General features: G+C 35.7%; 1 protein-coding gene and 1 pseudogene across 1 annotated transcript; both read right to left on the bottom strand.

Moving 5' to 3' along the window:
* Nucleotides 1–4,002: 4,002 nt before the first annotated feature.
* Nucleotides 4,003–8,579, bottom strand: LOC109086785 (serine/threonine-protein kinase PLK2-like). Its single transcript, XM_042733257.1, has 14 exons — nt 8,339–8,579; nt 7,945–8,052; nt 7,742–7,858; nt 7,517–7,646; nt 7,122–7,305; nt 6,836–7,034; nt 6,592–6,739; nt 6,413–6,507; nt 6,196–6,331; nt 6,022–6,102; nt 5,779–5,938; nt 5,568–5,697; nt 4,962–5,072; nt 4,003–4,862 (listed from the first exon to the last, which is right to left on the bottom strand). Exons 1-14 carry the CDS (start codon nt 8,546–8,548, stop codon nt 4,671–4,673), a joined length of 2,001 nt encoding a protein of 666 aa, XP_042589191.1. The 5' UTR covers nt 8,549–8,579; the 3' UTR covers nt 4,003–4,670.
* Nucleotides 8,580–9,970: 1,391 nt separating this feature from the next.
* On the bottom strand, nt 9,971–12,893 carry LOC109086780 (annotated as a pseudogene).
* Between the last annotated feature and the right edge of the window lie 1,123 nt (nt 12,894–14,016).

Here is a 14,016-nt window from a genome sequence, read left to right as displayed (position 1 = left end):
AAGACAAAGCATTTTAATTAATACCTTTAAAATGTAAAAAAAATAAAATAAATCATGAACATGGGTGCATCTCAGAAAGAAATGTCCATACTCAGTTTCCACCTAAAAAGAAAATAAATAAATAAATAAATAGGCATATATTTTAGGGCATTTATTATTATTATTTGCATTTGCGTTGTGATTTTTTTGGCATTCAGTCATTACAGATTCACTACATTCTCTTTAATGTGATGTGTAAAATAATGCTCATCCTAGATGACGATGAATCTGTTTATAGAGGAGAGGTTGAACAACTGGCTCTGTGCACTTCCATAGCTGTCTGGTTTAGGTCAGCCACCAAATCAGAAGAAGACTGCAACAAATGCTAATTTGAATATAATATCATATTTTTTCTTTTTGTAGTGACTTCTACATTTTAGTGAGATTTATTCAAGAAGCTGCATTCACATGACTCTCGTTGTAAAAATCTTGTGTTGGATTTTGAGCTAATGTGATGGTTCATGTGCTATGAAAACTCTTGTGCACCATCTTGATGAAACCCTCCGACTTACATTACGTTCAAATTTACTGAATCGAATTTCTCTGTGAAATGAAGCCTGTTTAGACACGTCAATGAAAGGCTGGAGTCGATGCATTAGCCCTAAAAGCATCTCAAATTACTCTGCATGCGCTTGTGCTTTCCATTCAAGACGGAAAAATCTGCGTCTGTTGTGGTGCAGAGCTGACGTGTTGAGGTCTTGCATGGACAACAGATTCAGACACGGACAAGTACTGTACATGAGAAACTGGGGCAAATGTGTGAGGTGTCCGTGTAATGTAGGACACTTGGACACTACCAAAGGATGCTGGATTTGCCAGCAGATGGGTGTTAAGTAATCAGGCGTGATTCATTGTCTTCACTTGTTGTTTGCCATCTCTTGAGAAATAACATGGAAGAACTGTATCCTAGTTTACGACACAATTCACTTGTTTAGATTACGATGCGCTTCCTGTGGCATGCATAGTGAACTGGTTTAGTTGAATGGATTGTTATGCATAAACAGATAGTACTGTACTTCATGTTTACAGTGTAAAGTTGTGGCTTAGGTCCCTCAGAGTGAAATATGTGTTGACTGTTCATGCTGGAATGAAAGACATGAACCACATGAACACTGTGTAGTAATATTGTGTCTAGAGGTATTTGAGGTCAATAATGACACTGTGGAAAACATGCCATATGCAGTAGCTCATAACCACTTATTGTAATTTATCATTTGTGCTTTGCTTTCTTTGTCCACACCTAAGGATGCAATTTTGCAAACAATTCCAGAGATTATGTCTAATTATATCAGCGGCACTTAAGAGGGATTTCATTAAGAGAATTAGCACAGAGCATTTTCATTACAAGAATGAGCTCTGATGTGCAGCTCTACTCAGTTTTTTCATGTCAGCAGATTTAAACATGTTTGCGAAGTGTTTCCATTTGCCTTTAAAATGTCAAAATAAGTCCTTTGTGTTCCTTGATTTGCAATTTTGAAGCTTTATTTATTTATGCTACTACTACTTTTGTTGTTGTTATTGTTGCTGTTATTAATGAAAATAAATAAAAAAAAACAACAGTAACTATTCAACTAATTTACAAACATTACAAACATTATAAACATGTTTTTGTGTTATTTAATTATATTTAAATATATATATTGCATATTTATATTTTTTTTGTCCAATGTTCTTTTATTACTTTTATTTTATTGTTTGTTTTACTCAGAGATCTAGTAATTTGTTGTACAATATTAAAGCATATGTAATTTATTATCATTATTATTATTATTGTTGTTGTTGTTGTTAATTATAATAATACATTAAAATAATAATTATTCAAATTATTTATAAACATTATGTAGCTATTATAATTGTTGTTGTTAATGATATTTTAAGTATATATTATTTTCATATTTTTAAATATCAAATTATTTAATTTTGTATTTTTTACTCAGATATAGTTATTTACTTTACAATATTAAAGCATTAGTAAATGTTGTTAATGATAATAATAATTTAAAATAAATGTTATTTATTTTAAATAAATGATTTTCATTATTTTAATTTACTACTATTGTTTATTTTATTTTAATTTGCAATTATTATTATTATTTATAATATATATTTATATTATTATGAATAATTATTATTATTAATTCCTTCAATTTTCGTTAAGAAGTTTTCTTTTATGACTTTATTACTCAGAGATCCAGTCATTTGTTCTTGTGTGCTGAAGTTCTGAGTAACAGTGCAGAGAATTGTCCTGGTCAATATCGGGGGCCGTGTTCGTGTTATGTAACTCAAAAAGTGATATTTTGTGAGTTCCGCATGTTAAGTAATCTGGCATTGACTCAGAGAAGACAAAATGGCCTACATTTCAAAGTGACAGATGATGCTAGAAAGAGACTCCAGGCAGCCAACTGTGGGGCTATACTGATCTTGGACAACAAACACATCTCTGTTCCTAGAATCTTTCCTCATCAGGGCCAAGAGAGACGACTTACCAGCTGGCTTGATATGAAGATGAAAAATCAAAACTGAAGCTTGACATGGTAACTGTGTGACATAAAGGCCCAATGTTCTTCCTTTTTTCCCTATCTGTTATGTACATATTCACAATGACCCTGGATTGCATCATATGTCAGCTCTTTCCAATATAAATAAAAAAGCAAGCCAGCGATGACCAGCATTGATTACTGTTTTCAGAATGAGATCTGCTCCATAGATGGTTGCCATGGAGCCTCAGTTATTCCAAGAACTTCAATGAAAATGAATGGCGACTCACCTAACATCTTTAGTGCTTGACAGTAATGAGATATGGGGCGAAAACATGGTAAAAACTGTAGGAAAATAAAACAAAAAAACCTAATGGTTCTAAAATAGGTTTTTTTTTTTTGGGACTAATTCTCACTATTAACTAGTTGCTTATTACCATGCATATTACTAGCATATTGCCTGTTTATTAGTTTTAGTACATATTAATGCCTTATTCAGCATGACCATTTTTAAGATCCCTTAATCCAACCCCATACCTGAACTTAACAACTACCTTATTGAGGCTAGAATTGGTCCCCAAAACTAAAGTGTGACCATTTTGATTCAAAATATATATTTTTATTTTGTGTTGTGAAATGTGATTTTAGAAAGGTCCAAGTTTTAGTGACATTAATTCATAAGCCGAGAGAAGCTGCATTCACATACAAATAACTGTCATTGTAAAAAAATCTCTTAACTTTTTGTGTTATTGATCATGAGATTTTGAGCTAATGTGATTGTTCATGTTATTTTGAGACACCAAAATTGAAGTCGTATTGGTTTGGAATGACATGAACGTAAGGAAATAGGATTTTCATGTTTGGGTGAGCTGTCCTTTTAAATTGCACTAAAAGAAGGTTGGTTGTGTCCTAAACATTATTTTTTTCTCTCTAAGGAATGGCTTTTGTGCAGTTCATAATCTATAAAAGAAGCATTGGGAGCCATCTGTGTTCAGATGCTTTTGGTTTGATTCATCGTGTAAACCTTTCACAAGCTTTTCATTTATCTTTTGTGCACTCTGTTTATCTTTAAATTATGACTTATAACAAATGAGTTAATTAGTGCATGATGAAAAGACCTACAATGTGTTGTTTGTCAGTGAAGGTGTAAAGCTTCATTATTTCTTTGGTTGAGAAACAAAAATGGGTCGGAGGTCTGTTCTAAATGCAAAAAAATGAAATGCAATTAAGTAGTAATTACACAATACAAAATCAAGACAAGTACTGTTTTTTACTCGTTTTAATGTAGTGCATGTGAGGGCTTGAGAGCGCAGCGTAGGGAGCTTGTGCTGGGCAGACAGTAGGTGGTGAAACAACACTCTCTTTTCTTGTTTTCTTCCCTTTTGTAAGCATAATGTGTGTTTTTGAAGTCACTTCATCGGACCCCTGGAGATTTACGTAATCGACTGCATTGGCACTTCAAAGAAGAAACATAATACAACACCTCCACAATATTATTCATCTTTAATCTTCATACAAACATCAAGACAAGACAAACGGCGATTGCGGTTTTGCCACTGGCCTTGCATAATGAGTTTGTCGCAACTCTCATGATGGCCCGGGAGATTGACGTACAGTACGCCAGTCACGATTATTGTAACGAGCAATTAAATAACGTGTGCTCACATACGCCAACATAATTCTAAGATCGTCTTTATTAAATAAATAAATACTGGGTTCTTTCTGATAATAAGTTATGTCCATGGCATTGCAGGTCGTGTCCACACAGTGAAATGCAGCCGGTTCTTCTCGCAACACAGGGATGGGAAGAAACTACAGCATCGGATCGTTTGACGACGCAGCCCGTGTCCTTAAGCAGGAATGTTTTCACAGTTAAACGAAATCTGCTCTCAAGAGAGCTATATCCAAGCACCCCGCCTTGCTGAAACCTCCTTTCCTCAACATAAACACCTCCGTTTGGCTTCAACAAAGCAAGATTTCTGCATTAAAAAAGATAAACTATTTGTCATGATTTCATCGTCGCCTCTGGTCCCAGCCCAGCTCGGTTCAGTCCGTTTGCAAAACTCATGATCCATGACATCTCCTCCCATCTTCGAGGCTCCCGTCCAGCCGTATGTAGTCCACATTCTTGTCCTTTCAAAGTATTCCATGGCTTCAGTTGCACCTCTGCAACAGCATGTTAAGTGCATAGTCCATGCGGCTGCGCAGGTCTGCCGAGCAGCCGGACACGAGCAGGGTGCTGAGCTGCAGCGTGGTGGACACGCGGTCCTCGTTGATGTACGTCAGGAGGTATTCCTCGCTCTGATTGCACAGGATGATCTTGGTGTGATCGTGGTAGAAGTTCACCTGCGGGAAAAGCGTACGTTTAGCAATCAAGTAGCTTCACGTCAGCATTTCAGTATGTAGATGCTTTTGCATTCTAGAAGTACAAATGGGAAGTTTTACCTGGAAAGTGCCATCGTTGAAGAGCATCATGAGTGCTCGATCAGACTTGAGCCACTGAAGAAGATACAATCTGGGTTTGCCTGCATCTGTGACGTTGGGTAAATCGCCTCCCTGTTGAGGAATAGCAAGTAGTAGTCAGAAAATCTGATGCAAATTGCTTAGTTGGGGTTTAAAGACACTCAATATTCACTAATATTATCTGCACTGACACTACTGAACAAAAATTGAGCTGAATAATGACACTATTGATTTCTGTAGAGTGGCTTGAAATGACTGTTTCATAATTGATGGATTTTGCAACACTGATATTGTTTTTGAATGGAATTGAATCAACATTGAACTGTCTAGCTAAATAACGAATTACACTATTGTCTTCTGTAGAGCTGCTTATAGCTGAATTGAACTTGTTTCACAATTTGTTCGAACTGAACTTGCATAAGGACACCACTGCCTTTTTTTGAAGGCATTTGAAAAAGTTCTCTATTCTTTTTCTTGTTTATTATTGTGAAACTGCTTCTAATCTGTACTGTATAAAGCGCTGCAGTATATAAACAATGGTGACTTGATTTGATAGCAATCACATTTCAACCAAGTGAGGACACTTACATCCATCAAATTCTCCTCCATGTAGTGGGCGAAGTATTTTAAGATGGTGACCTGGCCGACAAACTGCTCTGGGGCTTCGCTAGTGGAGAAGACTGAACATTGTCCCAGCTCTGCATAGTAATGCACTGTCCTGAAGGTCAAAAAATACACGTTAGTCTTCATGTAATCAATGCTTTTTAAGCTAAACAGACATCTGGGATCTTCAACGTACTTTTTGTCTGACAGCAGGCTCATGTGAGTGCCGTTGTTGAAGAGAACGCCAACTGTGTGATCTGACAACTGGTAGCCAAAGCCGTACTTGTTGGAATAGTCCACCCACTTAGTCACCCACTGGAAGCTGCTGTTCATGCTCTCTTTTGAAATGTCATTAGCTGTGAATGAGATATTCAAATGGATTATTAAAAGAGATTTTGCATTTGAGAAACAGATGGCGTTTGGATGGTCTGATACGCACCTTCCGGCATGTTCTCCAGACAGCCTCGCAGTACTCGGGCCACGGTGTCCGCGACGCTTCCCATTGTGCTGTCCTCAAGACCTGAAGACACAAAAAGCGCCAAAACCCATTAGATATCACATTAAAACATCCATTAACATCCTTAATGTGAAACAAAAAAAACGTGTAACGTACATTCGCTGCTGCTACTGCAGCTCCCGAGGGTTCCTCGCACTATCATTCGAATGCTGTCTTTAATGTGTTGTTTGCTGCTGGTGTCCTTCGCCGGGACAGCTGGTTTTCCAGCAGCTGGGATGGGGGGTTTACTGTCCTGTGGGAAATTATGGAATGTGGGGTTAGGTTACAATCTTAATCTATCTGCTCAACTCTGACGAAGGATGTAGGAGCTCACCTCAAGAGTTTGTCTGCAGGGTTGAGGGCTGATTGATGTTTTCCGGAGGTCAAGGCATAGTCTGTTTATGTCTTCCTCCTCCTTGGTTGGTTTATCTGCCAGAAGCAAGACATTTATTAGTCTGATTATGCAATTTGGGTAATCCAGAAATGGTTTAGGGTAAACTAGTAAGTGCTTACTTTGAGTCTCCAAGTACTTGGCTTTGTCCTTCTTTCCACCAAACAGGGCGGCTGCGGCTTTCTTGAAGAAGCTCTTGGCAGGGCTGGTGTGGTGAAGGTCTGGGGCCGCATGGCAACAGTTAGCAGACAGTCTGTCTGGTGTGAAACCCTGATATAAGAGGAAAAAAACAAGCTCAAAGTCACTGAATATTTCATTGTGTGGGAACTGGTCAAGATAATTTCGTTTCCACAAAGAGACACACACCTGGCAGAAAAAGTCGTGGCGTAGGATATCATCGAGGTGTGGCCTATCCATTGGGTTTTTGGCCAGCATACTGCTGATGAGATGCTTGGCTTGGGGCGACAAAGACGACGGCATGGAGTATCGAGCTTCCCGAATGCACCGGTATGTTTCTTTAAGGTTAGTAGTCTCAAATGGAGGTCTTCCCAAAAGCATGGTATACCTGTTGGGATGCAAATTGTCCAATATAAATAAGCATTTCTGTGACATTTATGTGAAATCCAAGAGAAACGTTGGCCGATATACTTACATCACACAACCGAGCGCCCACACATCAGATTCACATCCATGCCCTTGCTTGTTGAGGACTTCAGGTGATAAGTAATTTGGTGTTCCACATATTGTTCTTCTACGGTTCTCGACCGGCTCCAGCTTTGCAGCCAAACCAAAGTCTCCAACCTTGAGCTCCATAGACTCATTGATGAAAAAGTTACCTGGGAAGAGCAACAGAATTGAGGTTTATTACAATTTCATCTATGCATAAGGCAGATTTATTTCTTTTTTCAAGTGATTTATATTGCATTCAAGGTAGATGTTTTATCAGTTCATGCATTCCCTGGGAATCAAACCCATGACTTTGCCACCATATTTGAGCTACAGGAAGGCTGTGTTATTGGATTTTGAATGTGTGTGCTAGTTCCTTACCTAGTTTAAGGTCTCTGTGGAGGATTTCTTGCTCGTGGAGATACTTCAACCCAGAGAGGATCTGTCTTAGGTAGTACCGAACCTCTGGTTCTGTAAGCACCTTTCGGGCCTTGAGAATATGTGCTAGTGACTGAAGAACAACAACAACAAAAAACTGTCCATGAGCAACAATATTTCCTACAAGATCTGTTTCATCAATCAAAGAAGGATGTCAATAGCACTCACCCGTCTGCTGCAGTATTCAAGTAGAATGTAGATATTATCTTTGTCCTCGAAATGGTGGTAGAAGTGAACGATGTGTTTGTGATGCAGGGCTCTGTGCAATTCAATTTCTCTGTCAATCTGTCAATCAAATGGTTGCAAGCTTAACAAAACAATTCAAGCAATGGAGCCAGGAGCAAAAATGTTACAACAGGAAAGCAAGTTACCTTTTCCCTTTGGTGAGGTTTGGAAACACGCGTGTGGGGAATGATTTTGGCTGCATACATTTTGCCTGTGCTCAGATCTGTAAATTCATAGCATTTGGCAAAACCACCCTGCAACAGAGAGAGAGAGAGAGAGAGAGAGAGAGAGAGAGAGAGAGCATGCATTGTAAGACAATGACAAACTAGAGCATTACATATAAATATATTCAACTGGTAAACTCTTATGTAAATTTATGCATAACTATTTCTATTGATTTGGTTTCAAAATAAACACTTTCAAAGTACTATAGGCTTTAATACGTAGCATGGTATTATCACATTACTGTAATGGTATGTAAATGGTGCTCCAAAAATACTATGATATTACTTTTTCATAAGTCAAATGTAAAATATTTACCTTGCCCAAAACTTTTCCTCTACAGTAACATTTCCCAGTGGTTGAATCCGTGATGATGCGTGACATTTCCTGCGTGGCATGAGCATTGTTATCCTCTGATTTGCCTCGTCTGCGCTCGGTGGGTCTGTGGTGTGTGTGTTCACACATCTTGCCTTTATTCACAGGCTGCTGATGATGATGGTGGTGTGTTATAGTCCTGAGTATGTCCATGCTCGAGTCCAGACTGGGAGGAATCACCACAGAGCCTCGCTCTTATAGACGCTCGCGCCGCTCCGCCCAGTTATTTTATTTTCACTGGCGCGTCACGCGGCGCTGGATCTAGACTCGCGTCTCTGAACAGCGACTTGAATCAGTAGTGTTATGGTTTACGCTTTGACATGGAATATTTTATTCCTTAGATTAGACATATATGTAAAGTACAGTTGTGATAACTTATATTAAACTAAAGGTATAACTTTAACATAGAAAAAGAAACTACAAGAAACAAAATTCATTTTAATTTAATATTATTTCAGATTTTTCAATTATTTTATTGTTATTCTTATGATTTATCTATACTTAAAACCCTCTGTATTTTACAATGTGTTTTTATAAATGTGTTTTTTTTTAACGCATGTTGTTCACTTAATATTACTTTATTCAATCTGTCCATTGTATCTGTTTGTTACAATATTTTGTATCTATAAGTTTGTCTAGGACATGCATGGGCATGTTTTAGAGACTGTATATTACAGTAAAGTTCTCCAGCGCCACCATGTGGTGTATTTACAGTAGTTTGAATGGGTTTGGTTGTGTGGCGCATGTATGACTCATACTGACACTCCTGTTACACACACCCAGCACATTTCTAATAACATTATTGATTTAGATATATAAGAAGCATTTAACCTTCATAGATCCTAATATTATATTTAGAGTCTACATTTGAGAAATGATATGCATGTGTTTTTACCATTTTCCCCAGATATTTACATAATGTCATGGCTAATGCATATGTGGTGTTTTTTTGTTGTTGTTTTTTTGTATCTTTATAACAGCTTTTCTTTTTGCAAGATGCACTCAGCATCTAACAGCAGGCCTATGTTTTGACTACAGTGTTATTAAACATTCACGTCCTGAAAACTGCCCTACCACAAGGATACTTTATTCAACAAAACAGTCATCAGTTTTCAGTGTTCTGCAAATTAAGGCTTTTTTATTTTTTTTTTTGAAGTGGTCTTGAGGAAGAGTGGGAAAATGTTCACTTTTGTTTGGATCAGCTGAAGTGTGTTGATGCTGTTCTGTGGTTCTGAGAAGGCTGGTTTTCAAGTCCTAAAGTGTTTACATGCAGATTTCAGTTATTTATAGTTAAATTCAACAGGTAAACATTTATATTGATTAATATATAAACAATGCAGAGTCACAGTGCGGGCTTAACAAAACACATAACAGTGTAAAACTAAAAGCAGATCCCATTTTCACTTTTTCCCCCTATTGCTTTTAATGTCTAGCTGACCACATGTCTAATGAATTATTCATCAGTGATGTCAAACTGCAGCCTGGAAGGTTCTTCTATAGCAGGGTGTAAAGACATGAATGTATGGAAGAGTGAGGAGCTTGTGTTTTCAGGGTTATTTTGTGGACTGCATAAAACATAAGCTTTATTTTCCAGCCAACAGCATCAGTTTTTATTGAGGGTAAAATGGCGGACAGTGTGATAATAAGTATGTAAACATGACAGATCTATTCTGGGTATCCAAGACATGCAAGACAACTTCTCATATGGCTGTTAGGGAGATTATAAGACAAATCATCCATCAGAAGATTAGATGTTTATGTATTATATCCCTAATAACCATCCCAGCTGAATGCAAGATAACATTTTAAGAGCATTTCATTCATGCTCCTACTGAATTTTAATATGACAGCCATACAGTTGAGTGCAAAAAAAGAAAAAGAAAAAAGTCTTGAGACCATGTTGAAAATCTTGGATTGTGTTTTATTTAAACCTTGAAATAAAGTTTCAGGATTTTTATGTCAAAATAAAGGACTATTTCGGATTCAGTATGTTTCTAACACAAATCAAATGTAAGTTAATGAGATTGTATTGACAGAAAAATTTTAATTCAAGATGCTTTTTGAATCATCACAATTCCAGTGTTATTTTAGTATCTGTGAGATACTATTCTATTACGCTTTAATTTTAATTTTAGATTAAGTTTTTGACATTTTTATTATTTGTATTTTTAAATGTCTAGTAGTTTTTGTTCATTTTATTTTTTTAATTATTCATTTAATTTATCAAAATATTTGTGTTATTACAATCATTTTTGTTAATGTTTGAAGCGACAATATTTTATTTGAATAAACTTGCTTAAATCATGCTGGAAATGCTAGGAAACTCTGAAATATATGTCAGTTTTTTTTAGTTTAACTTATTATTCAAATTATAGGCTAATTAAATAGTAGAAAATGTAAAATAGAAGCATATTCATAAGTGACCTCAGACTTTTCGATTCCATTGTACAGTATATGTCCAATACAAGGCAAGAAATGACTGAAAACAGTGCAGCAATTTATTTAACATCACACATCAAATACTTCAGCTTGCTTTGGAGTAGGATTTGGAAATTCATAGTTTTGACAGTCACACAGAACCATTAATCATTGTTATGTAAGGCTTTTATAAAGAGCAAAATATCTCGATTTCTGAGCTGCATGTGGATTGTTTGTCACCATTGAGAATGAACGCTCACTGGAGACCAGAAGGCTGGTTCAGGCCTGTGATTGGTGAAGATCTTCTGGATGGTTCTCTAGCAGTGTGGACATCATAAGCCCAGACCTGGTTTAATCCAGATCCAGCAGTAGATGTGGGCCAGTGAGGAAAAGGAAAACCGCACACAATGACTCTGGCATCCTCAGGAAGTTCCTTTAACAACTTCTCTCCCAGAACCCCCATCTGCCACATTAACACTTATAAATCATCATTAAAAATCTTCAACCATCAAATGCTTTACAAAAAGTCATGCTATAATATGTTTTACTAACTCTTAGGATAATTATAGTTAACAAACTAAAAGCATAAACAACATATTGCTTATTTGAAATATACATTAACTGAAAGAAAATGTTAAATGGAATATATGTGCTTTTTATATGTGTGTGTGTGTGTGTGTGTGTGTGTGTGTGTGTGTGTGTGTGTGTGTGTGTGTGTGTGTGTGTGTGTGTGTGTGTGTGTGCAATGTAAATGTATATTCCAGCTACATTTTTCATTTAGTTTAACTTGATGTACTACAATAGCTAAAACTAAAAGCTATATACAAATTACAAAAAATAACAAAATGAATAAAATGTTAAAGTTACCGAAACTTTACATTTAAAGTAAAAGAGGAAATTAAAAAAATAAAAACTAATTCAAAATTAATAATAAATTCATTTTAAAACTCTAGTATATAAATGATACTTTAACAATTTACAATACATTTACAGTAATGCAATAATTATCATTTATTAATGTCAATTTCAGTTTTCTTATATCAACATAATTAATGCATCATGAATTAACAATGAACAATAGCATATTTCCAAATTAACATCAACTAAAATTAATAAATCCTATAAAAATAGTAATTTTTGTTTATATCTTATAACTAAAGTTAACAAATTGAAGCTTACTTGCATGTTTTAATGCAAGCAAGGACGCGAAATAAGTGTCAGCATTTTATAAAAATGAAAATACTTTTCTTGAAATGCTTGTGGGATTTGCAAGTAGAAAGCAGACAGAAAATGAATGATATGATCCTATAGCGCCCCCACATGTCAATCCCGCAACATACCACTGCAGGAGCCAGAAACACAGTCACGTTTCTGTATTTACACAGATCAGTCTGAAATATCAAAGAGCTGCAGTAAGGAAAGCTATAGACATGTTTGGCATAATGTAAAATACTTGAAATACATAGGTATAAAGCTTACCCTCCGGAAGTCCTGTTTGACGACATCAGTGTGTGGTACTCCACGCCACCGTGCATTACTCCTTAAATAGGCCAATAATATGGAGTTTATTTAAAAACCTGTGCATTGAAATCCCATTGACGATGCTGCAAAAACCTGCATTTCAGAACAGGACAGTTAACACATGATGAAGTATAAGCTCCAAAACCTGACATTTTATCCATGACTTACCAAACGTCCATCACCTGATCCCAGGTCAGCCAGATGGCCTTTGCGTCCTTCTAGAAGCTTGATAACATTTAGAGTTTGTTCTTTTGTTGAGGTAGAAATGGCACCTGGGAGAATATCATACCAGACCTTTTCAGCTTCCTTAGCTTGTCTCAACTTCTCTCTATTAAAGAGAGAAATGTGCAGAAAGTCAAAGCACCTTTAGTCTGAAAGGCACTCTCAGTCCAGGCATACAGAACATGGCCCAGAGTCCGTAGACTCCAGCGAAGGCAGATCCGATCAGTAAGGTGACACTGACCGGACTGCTGATGACTGAACCACCTGCTGCTGTGCTCCTCGAGGATGACCTCGAAACAGTCCTCCATTCTGTAAAGCATACATACAGGACAAACATATTGCTTTTTCAACTTAAGTATCCATTGTATTGTTTGTAGGATTCAAATTAGAATCAGAAGCTAACAGAATTGTGTAAGGTTACCGAATGGTTTAGTATGGTTTAAAATAGTGTGGTTTAATTTAATTGAAGTTCAAATATAATATAAATAAAACGTGAAAAACTAAAAATTTAAAACAAAGATTAGAGAAGTGAGAGATGTTGCCTTAACTTAATTTTCTAACTAAAATGATTAACTAACTAATAAGTTGAAGCTGAAGTTCTAAAATAACTCAAACTGAAAATGAAATAAAAAATGTAAAGCTAAATAGAAAAATACAACTAAACTAATAAAAATGATAAAAAGAAAATTTTAACTAAAATTAAAACTGAAAATATAAAAATAAAAGCCAGTTCAAAATATTTATAAATTATATAAAAGTATATACACAATAGTAAAATAACATTGTATCACTGCTGTGAGCAATTACATCTTGCTCCTCAAAACTGAATCCACTACAATTACAATTTGATGGAATTTTTAGTAGACTACACTTGTCAAATTATTGAAATAATAATTGGAATTATTATTAGCATGTCTTTAGAATTGTTTTATACATTTACATTTACATAAATTCAGGTTCATATAATTGTTTCCTATGATTAAATATTTGCCAGAGATTTGCAAAAGCTTTAACAAATACTAAAGAAATTTATTATGTGTGACCCTGGACCACAAAAGCAGTCGCTGGGGTATATTTGTAGCAATAGCCAAAAATATATTGTAAGGGGCAAAATTATTGATTTTTCTTTTATGCCAAAAATAATTAGGATATTAAGTAAATATCATGTTCCATGAAGATATTTTCTACATTTCCTACAGTAAATATATCAAAACTTCATTTTTTGATTAGTAATATCCATTGCTAAGAACTTCATTTGGACAACTTTTTATTTATATATATTTTTTTGCACCCTCAGATTCCAAATTTTCAAATAGTTGTATCTCGGACAAATATTGTCAAATCCTAACAAAGCATACATCAATGCAAAGCTTATTTATTCAGCTTTCAGATGACGTACATTTATTTAATTGATTAAAATTCGATTTGCTCTGACTAAAAAACATGACCATTGTTCTATG

This window comes from Cyprinus carpio, chromosome B10 (assembly GCF_018340385.1).
Source record: "Cyprinus carpio isolate SPL01 chromosome B10, ASM1834038v1, whole genome shotgun sequence".
NCBI classification, from domain to species: domain Eukaryota; kingdom Metazoa; phylum Chordata; class Actinopteri; order Cypriniformes; family Cyprinidae; genus Cyprinus; species Cyprinus carpio.
The sequence above is the reverse complement of the archived record's forward strand: the minus strand, read 5'-3'. Positions and strand labels throughout refer to the sequence as shown.

Coding starts and splice junctions, on each gene's coding strand:
- LOC109086785 (XM_042733257.1), bottom strand. CDS start 8,548: ATGGACATACTCAGGACTATAACACACCACCATCATCATCAGCAGCCT. Junction 7,859..7,944: donor AACCTCACCAAAGGGAAAAG/GTAACTTGCTTT, acceptor TTTGATTGACAG/ATTGACAGAGAAATTGAATT. Junction 6,103..6,195: donor CTGCAGTAGCAGCAGCGAAT/GTACGTTACACG, acceptor TTGTGTCTTCAG/GTCTTGAGGACAGCACAATG.